The sequence below is a fragment of the Ambystoma mexicanum genome, chromosome 4q (genome assembly GCF_040938575.1).
Source record: "Ambystoma mexicanum isolate Mex_15411 chromosome 4q, UKY_AmexF1_1, whole genome shotgun sequence".
Taxonomy (NCBI): domain Eukaryota; kingdom Metazoa; phylum Chordata; class Amphibia; order Caudata; family Ambystomatidae; genus Ambystoma; species Ambystoma mexicanum.
In genome coordinates, this window is record NC_090928.1 from 395,929,859 (window position 1) to 395,949,247 (window position 19,389).

The following is a 19,389-nucleotide window of genomic DNA, read 5'->3' on the forward strand; positions in this document are numbered from 1 at the left end:
TCCCATAGGGTTATGTTCGGGGTCGAACATAACAAGTAGTTTCCACTGCCAGCAGCCAAAACTCGACGAGGGGGGACGGGACAGTACCCCCTCGAGTAACAGACCCAGGAGTAATCGAATTACCCCAACTAGTACGTCCACAATAAGATGGTTTGTACTAGTTCTGTTAGTAAATTTAGGTCTAGTAAAGCCAAAGGTGACTTTACATGCCCGGGGAGACAGTAGTCAGTCCCCGGGTAAGGAGTCTATGGTGGAGGTCAGCTAGGACGCCCCAGTGTTACGGCACGTAGGGTGCGATGTAACACACATAGAAAAACAGATGAGACCCTATGGAGTAAAAGACCCCATAGCCCATTGAACACATTGCCATTTCAAAGGAATTACACACATACATGTCCAAGAGTGGGAGAAAAAGAGTCTCACTCTTGGCAGGATGGAAAAAACAAACTCCAGAAATCCAGCAAAGCTGCTGGGGGACTCACTAGGTTAGGAAATTCAGCCTAAACAGAGAATTCTCCCTAACACTCGCTCCCCCCAGACTAAGGGACAGGAGGATTTAATCCACTCCTGGATGAATCTCATACCTCTAGTCGATGACATACATCCTAGAGAGACCATCAGCATTTTGGTGGTGACATCCTGACCTGTGCTCAATGGTGAAATCAAACCCTTGCAGGCAGATCGACCATCTCAATAGTTTTGGATTTTCCCCTTTCATTTGCATTAACCATCTCAAGGGTTGGTGGTCAGTCTGAATGACAAAAGTAGAACCATACAAGTACGGTCTAAACTTCTTCAGAGCCCACACGATAGCAAAGCACTCTCTTTCGATTGTTGCCCACCTTGTTTCAGGATCCTTCAGCTTGCGGCTGATGAAGCAAACAGGGTGCTCCCTACCTTTCCCATCCAGTTGACTGAGTATGGCACCTATCCCTACATTGGAAGCATCTGTCTACACAATGAAGTGTTGGCGGTAATCAGGAGCTCTGAGTACTGGGGCTTGGCAAAGAGCCTTTTTCAGGTTTTCAAAAGCCTGATTGCACTCCTCGTTCCATTTAACCTTTTTAGGAAATTTGGGCGAGGAGATGACATTCAGTGGAGAAGCTATGGTCCCATAGTTCTCTATGAAATTCCTCTAATACCCAGTGAGGCCTAGGAAGGCTCTCACCTGGGTTTGAGTAGTCGGTGTTGTCCAATTTTGCACAGCTTCAATTTTACTGAGCAAAGGCCTTATTTCTCCACCGCCTACCTCATGCCCAAGATAGACTACCTTACTCTGTCCAATTTGGCATTTGCTCGCCTTTATGGTCAGATTGGCTCGTCCAAGAGCCTGCAAAACATCTCTCAGGTGGGTTACATGTTCTTCCCAGGAATTGCTGAACACTGCAATGTCATCCAAGTATGCCATGCAGAAGTCCTCCATCCCATTCAGAACCTGGTTTACCATCCGTTGAAACGTAGCAGGTGCATTCTTCAATCCGAAAGGCATTACCTTAAACTGGTATAAGCCAACAGGGGTAGAAAATGCAGTTTTCTCCTTGGCATGGTCTGTCAGGGCTATTTGCCAATAGCCTGACGTCAAGTCAAATGTGCTGAGGAACTTGGCGGCGCCAAGTATATCCACCAACTCATCTGTTCTTGGCAAAGGGTGGGCATCAGTCTTGGTGACTGCATTAAGAGCTCTATAATCCACGCAGAATCTAAGTTCTTTAGATCCGGCCTTTGGTACTAACACAACTGGGCTAGACCATGGAGTAGTAGAGGGCTCTATTACCCCGAGATCGAGCATCTTGCTGACCTCACCTTTGATGTGGGTTCGTACATTTTCTGACATGCGGTATCCTCTGCTTTTGACAGGCAGACAGTCACCAGTGAGTATGTCGTGCTGGCCCCAAGGGGTCAAGCCTGGTGAAAGCGAGAACAGAGAGGCAAATTGATTCAACATAGATTTGCACTCTTCTTGTTGCTCGGGTGTCAGATTGGAGGAGAGATTCACTCCTTCAATTTTTTCATCTAAAGGTAAGCCTCTGAGGAGATCCGGAAGAGCTTCACTCTCTTCTTCTTCCTCGGATGATGCTAGAAGCAACGCTCCTACATCAGGTCGCGAGACATACGATTTAAGTCGGTTGGTGTGAAAGACTGTCGGAGCCTCCTTGGGATTGCCCAAGTCCACCAGATAGTTAACCTCTCCGAGTTTACCCACTACTCGGTAGGGTCCCATCCACTTATCTTGCAAGGCCCTCTGCCTTGTTGGGATCATAACAAGAACGAGCTGGTCTTGAGCGAAATCGACCAGGTTAGCCTTTTGATCGTGCCAGTGCTTGACCAATGCTTGTCCAGCTTTCAAGTTATCGCTTGCTTCCGTCATCATGTGTGACATTCTCCTCCGGAGACCTATCACGTAGTCAGTCACTCTGACTGGCTTGGGGGAAGGAGCACTCTCCAACCCCTCCTTAATCAGGGCCAAGGGACCTCTGACGGGATGACCATAGAGTAGTTCGAAGGTAGAGTAACCTACTCTCTCCTCAGGGACTTCTCTATAAGCAAAGAGAAGGCATGGCAGTAGAAGTTCCCACTTACGCTTAAGGGGTTCCTCTAAAGCACCTATCATGCTCTTCATGGTTCGGTTTAACCGTTCTACCAACCCATTGGTTTGTGGGTGGTAAACTGTTGAGAACTTGTAAGTAACTACGCAGGTTTTCCACATGTCTTTCATGTAGTGGGACATAAAGTTTGACCCCCTGTCAGAGATTACTTCCTTAGGAAACCCGACCCTAGTAAAAATACCAAGGAGGGCCTTAGCCACAGCCGGAGCTGTAACAGTCCTCATAGGAATTGCCTCAGGATACCTAGTAGCATGGTCTACTACAACAAGTATAAACCTGTTGCCTGAGGAGGTTGGAGGATCAAGGGGACCAACAATGTCAATCCCTACTCTCTCAAATGGGACTCCCACAACTGGGAGAGGCACTAAAGGTGCCACATTCTTGGAGCCAACCTTACCAGAGGTCTGGCAGGTGTGGCAGCTCCTGCAGTGTTTTTCTACTTCGGCCCCCATCTTTGGCCAATAGAAATAGAGAGAGAGCCTTTCCTTAGTCTTCTTGAAACTCAAGTGACCAGCCAAAGGAATCTCGTGGGCTAACTGCAAGAACTGTGGTCTGTTCTCCTGGGGTACTACAAGTCGTTTGTAGTCTCCAGGTGCAGACTCGGTCGGTTCACTGTAGAAGAGGCCATCCTCCCAGTGCAACCTGTATTTCCCAGGCTCTTGCCCTTCAGCCTGAGCTTCTGCCTGGTGGCGAAGACCTTCCAGAGTTGGACATTCTCTCTGTCCCTTACTAAAGTCTGCCCTGCTGGGTCCACCTTCTGCCAGTAAAGACTGCAGCTCAGGATGGTCAACAGGATCCAGATCTCCAATGAGTTCTTGGCCTTCCATTAGCTCTTCCTCAGAGTCTAATTCTACCACGCAGGGTTGTACCTCCCTCTCAGCCTCGGCTGGAGGTGGAGTTACGGGTGTGACTTTGGACAACCGCGGGGAAGTCTGTGTCGGCTGCACTGGAATGCTGGCGGCTGGTTTCGGGATAGAAGTCTTAGGTTTCCCTTTCGCTTCTGATTTCTTGGAGACAGCGGCCGACAATTCCAGTGAAGCAGGAGTGATTTCTTTCTTCATCATCTCCTGGAGAGTACCGCGCATGGTCCTCTCTCTTGCGGGTCTGGTTAGCTCCTGTAACCGGTTACTAGGAGGTCTGGGAGTATGCGATACAACTCCGAGAGTTTTCAAATCGTTACCCAACAGTACGCGTCCTGGTACCTCACTCTGTATGCTGACAGGTAACTTCACAGTCATGTTGTTACACTGGATGAGAACTGGTAATTGGGGAAGCATCTGCACAGGCCCTCCAGCTAATTTGGTGAGGCGTTTGGGTGCCTTAGCAACATCCTCAGCCTGAAAAAACAATTTATCCACCACAGTTATGCTGGCCCCAGTGTCCCTTATGGCAGGAGTCTCCTGACCATTCACCTGGACACTGTCCTTATAATACTCTTTAGTATTATCGGGGATAGAATTATAGACATCTAAATTCTGTTGTTCCCACAACCCCAGAGATACTAAAGAAACGCTGGCTGAGACTCCAATGGGTTCGTCAGCTAGCAGTAGAAAATTTCCACTTGCCATTTGGACTTCCTCCTCTGGAGCGAAGGCTAAGGAGACAAGCTGGACCCCTGAAGGTTTACCCTTACATCTGGGATCTCCTTTCATGTGATCAGTCGAGCCACAAACAAAGCATTTACCGAATGCTTTCTGGAATGGTGGCTTGTTCTGACCTCCTTCCGGTTTGGCACCAGAAGACACACTATTCTGCTGTGGTTTTCCCAGTGGCTTACCCTTCTGGTTTTGTTTGGGGCCCTCTTTGGAATGTGAGTTATTAGAATTCTCTTTTGAGTCTTTTTTAGGCTGTTTTCCCTCTTCCTTTTTCTGAGTTGCCCCAGAATCCTTATGAGTAGCCCTGTTGGCAACCCACAAGTCAGCAGCCCTAGCTAGCGCCCTGGAATCCAATTCCTTTGAATCAGCCAAGTGCTGTCTGAGCTCAGGAGAACAGGCATCATAAATAGACTCCAACATAAAAAGATTTCTCATACCCTCATAAGTGTTCACTTTGTAACCCTTAATCCATCCCTCTAAGTTTTTCAACCCTTCACTCACCCAGGTAGCCCAAGGGGTACCATCATGCTTTTTGAGGGTTCTAAACCTCTTAAAATACTGGGAAGGGGTTGCCCGAATCTAGCTATCAAAGCTAGTTTCACACTTTTGTAATCCGTCTTATCCGCCTCCCCCAACTCCATTACCACATCAGTCGCAACAGGAGGGAGCCTAGAGAACAACCAGGGAAGCAAAGCATTCCCGGTGATGTCCTGGAGCCCATGATTGTATTCAAACAGTTTCAACCAATCCAACACATCCAATCTCGGTTCATACATACCCACTAATTCCTTTGGCATCCGGGGTCTTTTGGGACTGGAGCTCCTAGAAGAACCAGAGGAGAGAGAAGCATTTTCCATAGACAACTTTTTCATCTCTAACTCGTGATTAAGTTCTATTTCTCTGAGTCTTAACTCAGCTTGCTTCTGCTCAGCCTGGGCATTCATCCGTCTGAACTCGAGCTCTTGGTTTCGTTCAGATTGAGCCAAGAACCGTTTGTATTCTAGTTCGAGCTTCATTTTTTCAAGTTCAAAATAAGCAGGGTTACTTGTGGGACCTGGTATGGGCCCCGTAGGCACAGCTGGTAAGGCAGATAGAAGAGCAGGGGAGACAGTTTCGTTAGCCTCTCCGTCCTCGTCAGCCTCTTCATCGCTATCATCAGAATTGCGATTCAGATCAACACCATTACTGTCGTCTACATTCGCTGGAGAGATTGGTTCCTCTGAACCAGTACCCAGACTTTGGTTCGCCAGCAATCTCTCTATTAGTTCTAACTTCTTGCCTCTTACAGGGAGATTCTCTTTCCTACAGAGAGCTCGCAGACTCTCAGTATTTTCACCTGACAAGGACTCTTGACTGTAAGTTTCCATCGTAGACATGTTTTTTTTTAAAGTTGCTTTTTGTGCAAAGTTTTGTGGTTAGTTATTCTACAGTGTCAAAAAGCACTCTAAACTGTATACTCGATACAAATCCCACCGCTGTACACCAGTGTTAGGCGGAAACCTGTGCAGTTCCCTCTGGGACCACTGCAAAAGATTTAGGACTACAGGCGTTTGGCGGTGAACCCACTTGGTAGCAGTCTGTACCACACAGATTCACTTGGTAGCTGTGGCTGAGCAGTCAGACTTCCCTCAAGAAGAGTTGAGCAGTATGTGGAGTATACAAAATAGGGCAATTCTTCACAGCAAGACAAGCAAACACGCAACAAGGCTTAGTGTAAAAATATTAAGGCATTTATTTATAACGAAACATCTATGGAAAACACTATGGCAAATTCACGGCAAACAAATCAAACACAATTACTCTACGAAGTAGGAAAACGATCAATCACCCTAGCAATACTTCGACAACTCTAGGTTCTACTGGTACCACTTATTTTCAGACAGAGGTGCATACCTCAACCTAGATGACACTCGAATATTAGTTAAGACGGGAGAGAAAAAGATAGGCAGGTTATGAAATCAACACAGTTCAATCCTTCGCAGATAAAATGCAAGGCAGTAAGGCAAGAATCACAATAGATCATAAAGTTCAGAGGGCAGGCCCACTCGGAGAGAGGCAAGGCGCGATGTCCCAAAAAGTCTCTAGTGAAGGTGCATTCAAGTCTTTGTAGCAAATTGTTATCGGCAGATTGAACCAGTTCAGAACAATAAAATGAGAAAAGCTTGTAGGCGACCCAACGGAACGGAGAGGATTATGACACCTCACTCGAACCGATCGAAAGGGAAGCCAGGCGGACACTGTACCTTGTTATGGAGAGCAGCTCCGGCGGGGGCAGTTGTTCCTGGTGGTGGATGCACGTCGGGTCTTTGCCAAGAGTAGAGATGATCTCGTCGTCGAAGAAAAGTGAAGTCTGGTGCACCACCAGGGAAGAGACCAGCCGCTCCGTCACAAGGCACCACCTTTTGGTCGCGGTACAGGGGTAGTGGCTATCCGGTTGCCGAGGTGCTCTGCACGGGCAATTCGACCACTTTGTCCTGAGGCGAATAAAAAGCAAAGGGAACTGGTTGTTCCCACCAGTCAGGGGAAGAGACTCTCCGGCAGGGAGATCTCCTCTGTCGTCGGGAAGTGGTGAGTCGGTTCCGCAGGGCTCCACCGGAGGTGTCGTCGTGCAGGTCTGCTCAGCGTTACCCTTGTCGGATTCTTAGGTCCTGTGGCGACTTCTGAAGATCCAGTCCCAAAAGCCCTGCTTTTATGCAGAAAACCCCCATTCATTCAGCCTAGCTGTCAATCAGCACATGCTAAGTGGTGAGCGGGAAGGCTCACCACTTGGGCCATGCACTCCAGAGTGCGACCGGAGTTGACAAGGCAACTCGGTCCAGGGTGCCTAAACCCCCTCCCACACCCCTGTGGTAATCCAGACAGAATGGCACCACTTTGGAGGGTCTCTGTCCAGAGGCCCGCCAAAAGTGGATCAAAGGGCTCAACCTTTGGTTTAGGAGTCGCAGAGACGAACACAGACGCCATTTTACAAACCGAGTTCTGGCAGAAAATACCATCCGATAAACTTATTTAAGATAAGTAGATCGGTGGTACGTTAGAGATTAACGAGAAAAAGTATCAATCTCCAACAATGGGACGAATCCCATAGGGTTATGTTCGGGGTCGAACATAACAAGTAGTTTCCACTGCCACCAGCCAAAACTCGACGAGGGGGGACGGGACAGTGCCCCCTCGAGTAACAGACCCAGGAGTAATCGAATTACCCCTACTAGTACGTCCACAATAAGATGGTTTGTACTAGTTCTGTTATTAAATTTAGGTCTAGTAAAGCCAATGGTGACTTTACATGCCCGGGGAGACAGTAGTCAGTCCCCGGGTATGGAGTCTATGCTGGAGGTCCGCTAGGACGCCCCAGTGTTACGGCACGTAGGGTGCGGTGTAACACACATAGAAAAACAGATGAGACCCTATGGAGTAAAAGACCCCATAGCCCATCGAACACATTGCCATTTCAAAGGAATTACAAACATACATGTCCAAGAGTGGGAGAAAAAGAGTCTCACTCTTGGCAGGATGGAAAAAACAAACTCCAGAAATCCAGCAAAGCTGCTGGGGGACTCACTAGGTTAGGAAATTCAGCCTAAACAGAGAATTCTCCCTAACATGGAGGAGAAAGAGGGGATGAGTGGTATGCATAAAGGCAGGGGAGGAGGTAGGATGGAAGAAGCCTTCTGCCCATAGACTTTGCAGAATATGTTCTGTCAAAGGTTCTTATAATAGTGGAAGTAGACTTGCAATAATAGCAGTACCTGATTCAGACCTAGCTCACAATGCTTCAGTGTATGCCTGTGCAAACAATGTAACAATATCACAACTCCTGCATATGACTGCAATTCATATTCCTTTTAAACAAGGGGTGTTAGGGCAGCAAGGAACAGCAAACACATCTTTGGCAAGCATGTCTGGGATCATGTCTTCCCCCTGTAAATGTAATTATATCCCAATGTCTGATACAGGACCCAATAAAGAAGAAAGTAAAGGAAAGGAGAAAGAGATTTCGAAGGAAAAGGTGACCAGGGAGATATTAACTATGCCCACTTTCATTGCTTTGGGAAGGTCAGGCAGAAGAGAACAAATTGCCTATTTTATCAAGACCCGTAAATCTGAACAGTTGGGGAGCTTGGACAAGTACTAATCAAAAGATCTCGGAAAAACAGCAGTGAGAATACATTTCCCATAAATGATTAATATTCTCTTGAGTTCAGATGAAGAAGTCTCCCACTTCTGTCATCAGACCCAAGACTGGGCAAGGAGGACAATCTGCCATACAGAAAAACGATCCTATTGCGGAAATCAATTTCCAACAGATTATACATGCATATGGGTAAACAGAGAGGAGGAAAGGAAGTTAAACAGAGACAAACTCTGCATAGGCGCCAGCAAGCTCTGAGACAAAGTGCAAATGGAACACCCCAAAGGAAGTGGGGTACTTGTGGCAGTGGGGAATTTCCAAAAGACTTAATAAAAAGTGGCAACATCCGAAAGTATCAACTAATGCAAAACAGATGGAGTATGCTGTATTCATACTACAGTTTTCAGAAATATGTCAACCTCACCAGAGAACATCCACTGGCTCTGTCTATGGGGACTCCGCTAAGATCTGCATTGAAATAGAAGCTTCCCCTGGGGAAGAGGGTGACTATGTGAAAGGTGCAAATGTTAGTTATAGATGCATGGACAAAATGTGAAATGCTGCCCGAGAAGAGAGAGAAAATAAGAAAGTGGGAATGTGTCAATCATCAGAAGAGGTAATACATGCGATCCTTCATGAATTGTTGGAGAGCAATCTAGGCCAGGGTAAACATAGAGGCATGATACAAATTATAACTGGAGTAACTGGAAGACTGCTAGACTTTCCAAATAAGGTAGCAGAAGTTGAAGCTCATGATTGGGTATGAGGACAAGCTATATTACAACAAAGAGCTAAAGAAGAGTGAATATATTCTACCATGTGGCTGCTTAAAGTTGAAAACAGATTTAAAAGAGAAGTCATAGGGTTGGGGGATACCAGAGAAAGCTATGGGTGTGAAAGGGCAAGACATATTCTTGAAATATATTATGAATCCAGGTGCTAAGGAATCTGCACATGATTAAACTATAGCAAGAGCTCATTGAGTACCTTTTCAACCCTATAATACTGCAAAGTGATACTGAACCAATACTTTAACTTAGGCCTAGGGCCATTACCACCATGTAATGATCCGAGGAAGGGGGCATTATTGTTATTAGAACATTCCAAACAATGATGGTAGAATGTTCTTTTCAAAACTAGTTTTTAAAAAATGGAATGTTAGGACAAAGGTCCTATGCCAGCCATTAGTGCCCTTTAACAGTGCATTGTCTGCAAGGGAACAGCCAGCATTCCGATGTATTAATAGACATTACTGAAGCAATAGAACCCGAGGAGGGGGGCATTACCGGTCTGGTAATGGCCCCGGGGTGATACTTACAAGCCCAAGCGATAATGCGCCCCTGCTCGGGTTCTATTACTATTAGTACTCTGACATGTCGTACCAGGGTACTAATTGCATTTTGAAATGACGTTCAAACCGTTACTTGACTCAAGAAAAAAAAAGGAAAGCAATGGCCGCCCGAGATCGGGCAGAATGGGCTACACGTAGTCCCTTCTCCCTTTCCATTGCGCCCATTTAAATGAATGGAAATCGCCAGATATGTGCCAGGAACAGTCCTGTTCCCTCTGCCAGCAAGGGACAGAGGAGCTTAGGTAAGTGGGGTTTAGGTAGGCCGGGGTTCGGATATGTGGAAAAGGGGAGTGCGAGTAGAGTGAAGGGAAGGGGAGGGTACGTAGGGAGCACACTTACCTTTCATCCAAGTTAGGAGAGTTGGCAGCATTCCTCTATGACGAGGCTTGGAGCAGGTTCTTTCCCTGTGTGGTAAGGACCCCGTCCAAAGCCACTTCATTGGCTGGAAGGCCACCACACCCCCATCGCCAGATACTAATTAAGCTATAATAAACAGGTCCCAGGCTGTACTGGGTTGGAATGCCCTGGGGCCCAAGTTAACAGGCTTGAGCGAAGCGAGGGCCTTTAATGAAGGTCCACAGGATGTTACCACCCAGTATAGCCGGGGACTTGGTTATTATTGTGGCAATAAATGCTTAGCTGGCGGGCCATTACCACCTATGGTAATGCCGCCAAGGCCTGAAGTTTAGGGTGGCTCCAGGGGCATTACCATAAGGCGGTAATGGCCCGCTGGCAAGGCGGTTATTGACATTAGTTTTGGAACACTAACGGCTGACAAAACCTTTTCAAGCTGCATTTCTTTTGCCGTTTGAAAAGGTTTTGTCGCAGTACGCATTGGTTCTATGAATACTAGAACATGCGTACTGCTTCATTAGTACAAAGAAACAGGGCGCCATTTTGGACCAAGTTCCTCCTTACTAATGAATGGGAGGAAACTGCCCACCTTGGAAAAGGGAGAAGGGACCACTTGTGGTCCCTTCTGCCTTTCTATGGTCGCCAGAAAAAAGAAATAAAAAAAAGAGTTTACCCGGCGCACAATGCACGTTAGTGGGTCCATGGGATTGCACTGTGGTATGGCTTCGAAACGAGCCAATCCACGTTAAGTGTATCCCGTGGAATGTCGTCGCCCGGTACTAATGCTATTAACACCTTGGGCTATTGTCCCTGGGCACTGTTAGGAATGTATTTGTTTAAATTAACAGATAGCTGTGAGTGTACAACCTGTTCATTCAACCAAATAGTTACCCAAGATGTCACCAGGGAAATGGAAGGTGGGGCTTCATGCAGAGGCAGGAAGCCTAGGAAGCAGCCAGCTGTGGGAAGGGGAGTTGGACGAAGATGGCAGGGCGGGTGAGAGCAGCTTTCAGCTTGCTCAGAATGCAGGCTTGGATCATGAGATTCAGGCCACGATCTGAGAAACCTGATCTGCTGCCGCACCCGCTCCAGGTGTTAATAGGAAAACAACACTTTCGAACAGAACATGGCTATTCCTTTAGTATGCTTTGGACTTATGCTATGAAACTGCAATGCACCAAAAAGCTATGTGCCTATTGGTTCATGAATTTGTGAAGGGAGCCCCTCAAGTTAATATTAAGGTGATATGCCCCGAGTTGGCGAGCTGACCCTGTAGGTAACCGCCCGCCGACCAAGTTAAGGGCCCCAGTGAAGCGAGGGTCCATTCATGAGGGTGGCAGGCCATTAACTACAGGGTCGGCCCGCCACTTCTGAGCATATCGGCATTGGCACCCAGGTAGTTTTCTACACAGGTGCTAATGTCACTTTTTTGTAAAATGGAAAGTATTTTCTCTGTGGGAACGGGATGCCTCGCGGCGTCCTGTTCACAGAGAGAAAATACTATACCAAAATGGCCACCATGGAATAGGAAGGCAGGGCTCCGTATGGAGCCCCTCTTCCATTTCCATGGCAGCCCAATGGAGTGGGAACAGGAGCTGCAATCAGGTAAGCAGGGTTGGTGGAGGGAAGATGGCGGGTGGGGGAACCAGCCATCAGGCGGCTTGGAGCGCGGGCTAACACTAGCAGTGTCTGCCCATGGTTCGTTCCTCCTAATTGGCTGGCTCTTTGAGGGTGCTAATGTACATCTAGTAGCTAAGATGAACATTTTGTGGAAAGGAACCTGTAAGATATGCTGTGCTCTGGGTGGAAGAGGCAAAGGAATATCTAAATAAATTCCAAGCTTCAAATTGGGATGTATTAGGATCTAACAGAGAAAGACAACTAGGAGCTGATTCTTAAGAGAATGGATGAAAATAAATGTGAGTAAATACTGCTAAAACATTGAAAACGAACAGCAAAATGGGATCAAGAGACATTGCTTCAGAGATAAAGCATCTGCTGTTATTAAGCTACATCATCAGGCGGCATTTAATTTCATTTGTAGGGATAGCAATGAAGGTTGGATACCACAGAAATGTATGTGAGCAGAGGGCAAGGGGATGTGGATGGAGAAATGTGGATTTGAGTGGCACAGTATGAAGGGTAGGCAGAGGTTCGGGGAAATAAAAAAATAAAAACATTGTACCCAAAGATGTGGTAAGAAAGGAAGGAAATATTCACCGGCTGGAAAATGAAGAAAATATATAGGGGGGCAATTCTGAATAATATTTTGATAATCATTAACATGATTTCAATTAAGGTTTGAGTAATTTGAAGAAATGTTAGTCAATTATGGCATATATGTTCAATCAATGAATACTACCATAATTATGTTGCAGGGAAAACATCATTCTAAGAACACTGAGAATTGCATTCAGAGTTGAAGCAACCCATAAATGGTGCAGCACATAGAGGCATATCATATTTGTAGACAAGGAGCTGTGGTATGCAGGAGATCAAATCAGAAATTGACCTTGTGGGCCGCTTGCAATATTGCTCTAAAAGAAAAGCATGTTCTCAGTTGATAATGTCTATGGACCCACTGCAGATGATCCTACCACTCTTTAGGAATTGGCTTCTATATTTTGCCTTTACTTACCCCCATATATTTTCAGAGATCATTTTAATTTAACATTGACTAGCTTGTAATTATTTTTGCCTAACTACTAAAGTGGTTGGCATGTAGGGTAGAAAGTGGCAGGAGAAAAAGAAAGCCTTGGTCACACACTTGTATTATTCGAATAATGAAAGCACTACATTTTGTAAATAATTGGCAGAAACTAAGAACAGAAAAGTGGATTTACATTTCAAATAAAAAGCTTTGGTCAACCAGCCCAGATAGCCTGGCTGGTGGTCCCAGTTGCAGAGACTGATGTTTTAGAGGTACTATGTGCCGTAGGCAAAGCAAAATAGAGCACCTGGGAAAGATTGCAAATTAGCAGGGAATTATTTAAAGAATTCCTTTCTCAACTGGTACCATTTCTGAATAAACTAATCAGAGCTCTGCATAAGGGAGCTGCCAGCATGATTCGTCAAATGAATTCTTATATATGTCAAGAAACTGGACAAAGACCAATGAACATTTTGTATGTACGTGTGCGATGGGCTTTAAATCAAGATTATATAACACTGATGAAAGGTTTAACTGGGACAGTTGCAATAGTGAGTATGAATAATCGCAGCCAATCAGGAATCATATGTATCCATCCATTGGCTGCCAATACTCCTTGTCTGGCTGTACAATTGCCATAATGTTGGATTCTGAAAAGGAATTTCCTTCTGGTGACCTGGACATCAATATGGTGCATTTTGAAGATTGGAAGCTTTTCCTTCCGATTCAGCAGTGAAACTCAAAGTTTATCCTGTGGGGTAAAGGCATTTGTTATGTTGGGCTGGGGAGATGCAGACATAATTGCAATTCAGAAAGGAATGAGGCAGGTGCGTCCCCTGGTCCTGATTCTTTTTGCACAGCATATTAAACTCATTAGAAAAAAGAAGAGATTTCTTGTTATTTTAATAGTCAGGATAGTTGAAAGCTATGTTTCTATGCTGGCAGTATTGCATTATTTTTAGAACCTCCAATGCCAGGAATTCAATCCAACTTTGTTCAAATGATCAATTTTCAGAAATCTCAGGATATGGTTAATGGTCCATAGAAATACAAAAATGAAATCATATTATTAAATGCAGACACGAAATGCCTTAACACAGCCCATTTTAACAGTTCTAAGTTATATCTAGAAGGAAGACAATGTTAATATTGACAATTTATACACATTGCATTTTAGGGTGAGTATTTAATGATTTGAATGATTTGATCTCCAAATTCATATAGGAAGAAAAATAAAGTCAAATTAGCAGACACGATCTGTGTAAGAATCTGGAAGAATGGCAGGTGGGCTTTATTAAATTTTGAAAAGCACTACTGGCCGAAAACAAGGCAATTATTAGCCCCGTAATGAACACAAAATTGAATATTTATTATAACCTCAGCAGACTGATACAAAAGGTGCATCTATTTCAACTATTGTGATACCTTATAAGATTTAAAAAACCCTGAACATTTTGAAGACATTTTCAATATAAAACCATCAGAGATCAATGCTGTATATGAAATAGAGCTCAAAGGAAAATGTAAATATCACTTATGTCTTTGTACATCCCATTTTGGAATAAAATAAATAAAGATTTCCCATGTGACGTGTCTAATAAACATGTTAACGCATGGCGGACTAAGAGTACTCAAATAGTTGGTCAACTAAATGCAGGATCCACCTTTGTTTCATTTAAATACCTTAAGACTAAAACATTGGCTGGAAACGTGAACCAACTTTTAAAAGATAATAGAAATCCTATGCAACAGACAAATAGTAAATACATTTGTGAAGGTAGACTCTAGGTGTTTGGTTGATAGTCCAGAGGAGGATAAACTCAAGGAATGAGTGGAGTGGCAAGACGATTCAGAAGTTATCATAGACCCAGAGGTTTGGAAAAGGTTGCAAATTATCCCAGAATTGTGGGCCTTTGTAAAAGGTGTCATATCACCAAATGCCAGATTGCCTTGCACTTGCTCTCAGTGCAATATAGGATACAGTTCAACTTTCTACAAAGTAGTCTATGGGACAACACCCTCTTACAGCTCCCTCTACTCTCCAGAAGCACATTCAGCACTCTCCCCCACTGCACCCTCAGTTCCCCTGACAAACCTCTCTCAGTTGCTCAAAATCTAAATCTGCCCCAGTGTGATGGGGGCTTCAATGATCAGGTCTGCTCATCAACCACCAGGTGGATTACAATCATCTTCACTTTCGCAGGTGGATGAAATCTCTTCTTGTTCTGGGCTAAAACTTCCACAGTTCCCCTCAGCCAGTCTGTTCATTGCAGTGCCAAGAGATGGCCCCTGCAGCGTGCACACTATCACTAGTTTCACACACTCACTCACTAATGTCACCTAAAATTAGTTTAATGGCACATTAAGAAGAATGCTTTATGGATGCACGTTACGATATTAAACCTGCAAACATTAGAAAGATGTGGAAAGTGACCTTGAGTGCCACTGGTGTCATGAAATGAGGGCCTCCCGCTATCTTATTTTTTGGAAATGTCCTAAACTTGACATCTTTTGGGATGAATTCATGGGGTATATTGATATCGACCTGCCAAATTCTGAAATGTGCTGTTCTGGGAATGAGCACTGGCAGGAAATTAAAGAAGAATTATTGAATTTGATAATTAGGCACCTTAGTAGCCAGGCCAAATTTAACCAAGTAGTGGAAAGCCTAAAATATCCCAAACATCATATACTGGAAAACGAAAATTAGAAGAATAATTACCACAAAGTTGAAAGTTTATTTATTTAAAAACAGGAGACATAACAAATGTATAAAATCACTGGTTCACTTTTTAGATTTTTAGCAAACATTTTCTGTTTCTTAGGATTGAGTGACACAGCAGAGGGATGCACAGAAGGTATTAGGGAGGGGAGGAAGGATCTTCCCTGTCTCACTTGTACTTTATCATGGTGTTGACAACTCAACATGCCTAAGATCTTTTACTGAACTGCACTTTAAGGCATAAAGTATATGTAAAGTTAAGCATAATGTATATGTATACAAGTGTTCTTCAGTTACTTCTTTTGCTTGTAGTGTTTTTGTTATGATGTGTCTAATTACATTTGTGTTTTGATGTGTTTGTAATAAAAAAAGAAAATTAATATAGCCTAGCTCAGGATCCCCAGCAACAATAATATATGATCAGGACCGGAATAACATTCATCATTCATATATCATCCACACGTCATCTGTCCCATCTGCTGCTACCACACCAAAGAAAAAGAGTAGCATTGCTCAGAATACAGAGGAACAACGGTATAGCATTAGTAATTTACAGTAATGCATGCACCGTAGATTAATTCAGAGGGATAGACAGATGCGTGAACAAGGCACAACAGGATTGTCATCAATAAAACACACGCAGAGATGTATAACTCTGCCTCGTTATCAACGGAGAAAAAATTTCACAACCAAGTGTCAAGATCATTCCATCGTGACATTACATTCAAGATCAGGAAGAGCATTTTATAAAGTATTCGCTCCTGTGAAAAAAGATATTTTCAATGAAGCAGAGCTGAGAAACCTAGGGACTTCTAAATGAAGTGACCTCTACTGGTCCCATATTTTCTATGAAATGTCCACATATTTGGACAGATAGCTAGGAGTTTTATCAAGGATCGCCTAATGAGCGAGAAAGGTTTTCTTTTATTGAATGTTTTCCTAATAGTGAGTGTCACTGTTTGAGGTCCTGTCAAATGTCCTTGTCAAGTCTACTAACCTGCTGGCAGAGTGATATACATAGTTGAAAGATGATAACATGTTGGAAAGTGCATCCTTTGGATCTCACCAAAATGGATTTAGCAAGTTCTTCTTCGATCATCAGTTTCAGCTTTGTAGCCTGATGTAACTGTTTCACACACTTGTCCCTTTTCTAATTCTAGCATGAGGCCTAATATCTTTCTCGGCACCAGCGAAGGCTCCGCGCAGTACCGGAAGTGGTACTATGAGTTGATTGTTGACCACATGGAGCCCTTTGTGACAGCGGAAGTGACTCACCTGCGAGTTGGATGGGCTTCAACGGAAGGCTACTCTCCATACCCTGTGGGTGGTGAAGAATGGGGAGGAAATGGAGTTGGCGATGATCTCTACTCTTACGGTTTTGATGGTCTTCATCTGTGGGCAGGTAAAAAAAACGCAATGTTTAGAAAAATTCATAATGCATGTGTCCCATCTGGAAAAGTATGTGGTGCACCATGCAATAAAGTGCTTAGTAGACCAATGAGATGTTTTGATATATTTAGGGTGCTGACAAGAACAAAATACAAATGTACCTGCAAGGTAAACTGCATCACCTTGTATTGCCCACCATGATTAAGCCATGGACAGTGGAAAGGATCATTAGGCACATTTTCCAAACTCATGCAAAATACATTTTGTTGTAGTATTTCTTATGTGTTGATCTGAGTTGTTTTTCATTCCAAGTAGATGTCACTTCCAAAACCAACTGTAAACTCTATTGTGCACTGTGTTATAGGATGGAGAAATACCATTGGCCTGGTGTCACTCCATCCCAATGACCTCAAATGTCAAAATAACTAACATTTTAGACAGTGCTAACTCTAATAGCTTCAGCTGCGAGGGAGAGACTCATCCATCATGAGTTTGATTCTGTGTTTTAGACACGCACGTATCCTTAGAAAGAGGTGCAGGGCCGGGCAAGCGCGCATTGCACCTTGAGCAGTTTCTCACCACACACCATCACTATCACAGTACAGAAGAGGTTGGAAGCTCCACCTCCACAGGGCAACAATCATTTACCACCTCTGACTGCCATCTGCAGGCTCTGGCTCCAGGTAGTTTGGACATGATCAGACACATTCCCCATTTCTCTCTAGATTATGGAATCACTCTAGCCCCTTGTAAAAGAGTCTACTCCTTCACAGCAAGGGTCCCGTTCTATCGAGCAAAAGCAGAATACAAATAAAACAACTACCAGCATAGTCTAGACAATTTGAGAAACTAATCTGTAGAGGATTACCAAGAAGTCTGAATCAAGCATATCATTTTTGAAGAGACTATATTACAGAAACAGAACATTCAACATTTTGAAAAGGCTGCTGTTATGCATATTAGCAAGAACATGGGCATCTAATGGCCATCATGTAAAGAAAGTCCATATAACACGTAAACCCGTAAATGGGCAGAAACAATGGATGACAGTACACTTCTTCCCAAACACCCACTTGGCGATGATGTGGAATGTTTCTATTCTGTGGGACAACCATCGTTTCTCCTATACCAGACATGCTGACAAGTAGCCCTCCCCAAACATCATGAGGGCATCTTTGTTGCGTTTGGCAGCCATGGGAAGCCTTTTCAGACAAACAGTTTAAGAAATGTTGACTCTTCTTACGATGATGTCATGGCAGTGGAATAGAGAGCTCATATTCAACTGCTGCGTTGGTGCGGCAGGGCAATACACCATTTTCCCTACCTCTGCCGGGACTCACCAACTCCTTTTTATGCAAAGGTACGGGTGATATATTTAACAGTCTCTCCTAAACAGCTGATATTAAATCTGCCTATTCTGATCTCAGCCTGATAATGTTAGATAATATTAATTGGCATGCAGAACCTTAAACAGAATTCTCATGCCTACCCAAAGGGTGATAATGTATATGCTCTAAAGGCAAGATTGATGACACCCTACCTATCATCGCCACCTGACCAGGAATCAGAGAGGATTTCATGGGACCAATAGCTGAACGTGGATTATGTAGGAAGGAGCAGTAGAGGCCTGCAGAAATCCCTGTATGGGACTGCAGCAAGAAATCTGCAGAGGTGAAGGGTAGGTGAGGAAGGCATGTGACCCCTGGAAGGTAGGGACCTCCTGCTGCACTGATCTGACATCAGCATTTTCCCCTGAATCCTAGATGACCATGCACATGCTGAGCCAGACTAATACTCCGCTTGCTGAGGTGTACTGAGGCTAGATGCAGCATTCCAGAAGCCAAAACACCAGCACCCTGAAGGTGCTGGTAGTCCGATCAGGTCATCAATAGCCAAGTTCATTCATTGTTGACAAACATATGACACCTCATGCACCTCTTATCAAAGATTATAAACCTGACAAACACCTATGATTTATAATGTGATCTCAGACAGTAGACCAGGTCTTTGCAGGTGTCTTGGACACTGCAACATTTACTGCTATGAGCTCCACACTGAAGTAGTCCCTTAAAGGTATCGGGAACATTGGTCATACTGGGTTGTGCAAGAAAGGCCATAGTTATGCTGAGATAAACATTGCTAGAGGGGCAGTGGGTGGACTCTGCAACATGCATAAGTGATGGTGTGCTGTCACTGTTCAGGGATTCGATGTAGCTCCTAGACAACATCCCCACAGAAATGTGTGTCCATGACTGGAAGTTCTACATGCTGCAGAGGCATCCATTTATTTACTGCCTCTAAAATCTCTAATGTCCCTTCGAATGACCAACATCCTCCCCATGGCCTTTATATGTGCCTGTCTTTGAAGTACCTTTAAGGTCCCTACTATCTAACACCTCCTCATCAGCCACCTCTCAATGAAGCACTAAGATTGTAATAATGTTGCCATGTCTGGTTGGATTCTATCCCATCTATTGAATTGCTACTTTCTGTGGCGTGTCGCACTGAGCATCCACTCCACCTGCAAAACAATTGAGTCTAGGGTGTGGAATTGAGCCCGGGTGGACCGGATTGTGTGCTTAAGGCTTCA

The 19,389-nt window shown here is 44.4% G+C and overlaps 1 protein-coding gene across 1 annotated transcript in view; it reads left to right on the plus strand.

The window, feature by feature from the left end:
• RYR2 (ryanodine receptor 2) overlaps positions 1 to 19,389 on the plus strand; it is a 3,854,281-nt gene that overhangs the window by 1,472,637 nt on the left and 2,362,255 nt on the right. Inside the window, exon 20 of the mRNA XM_069607971.1 lies at positions 16,571 to 16,812. Within this exon, the coding sequence (XP_069464072.1) occupies positions 16,571 to 16,812 (242 nt within the window). The remainder of the gene's footprint in view (positions 1 to 16,570; positions 16,813 to 19,389) is intronic.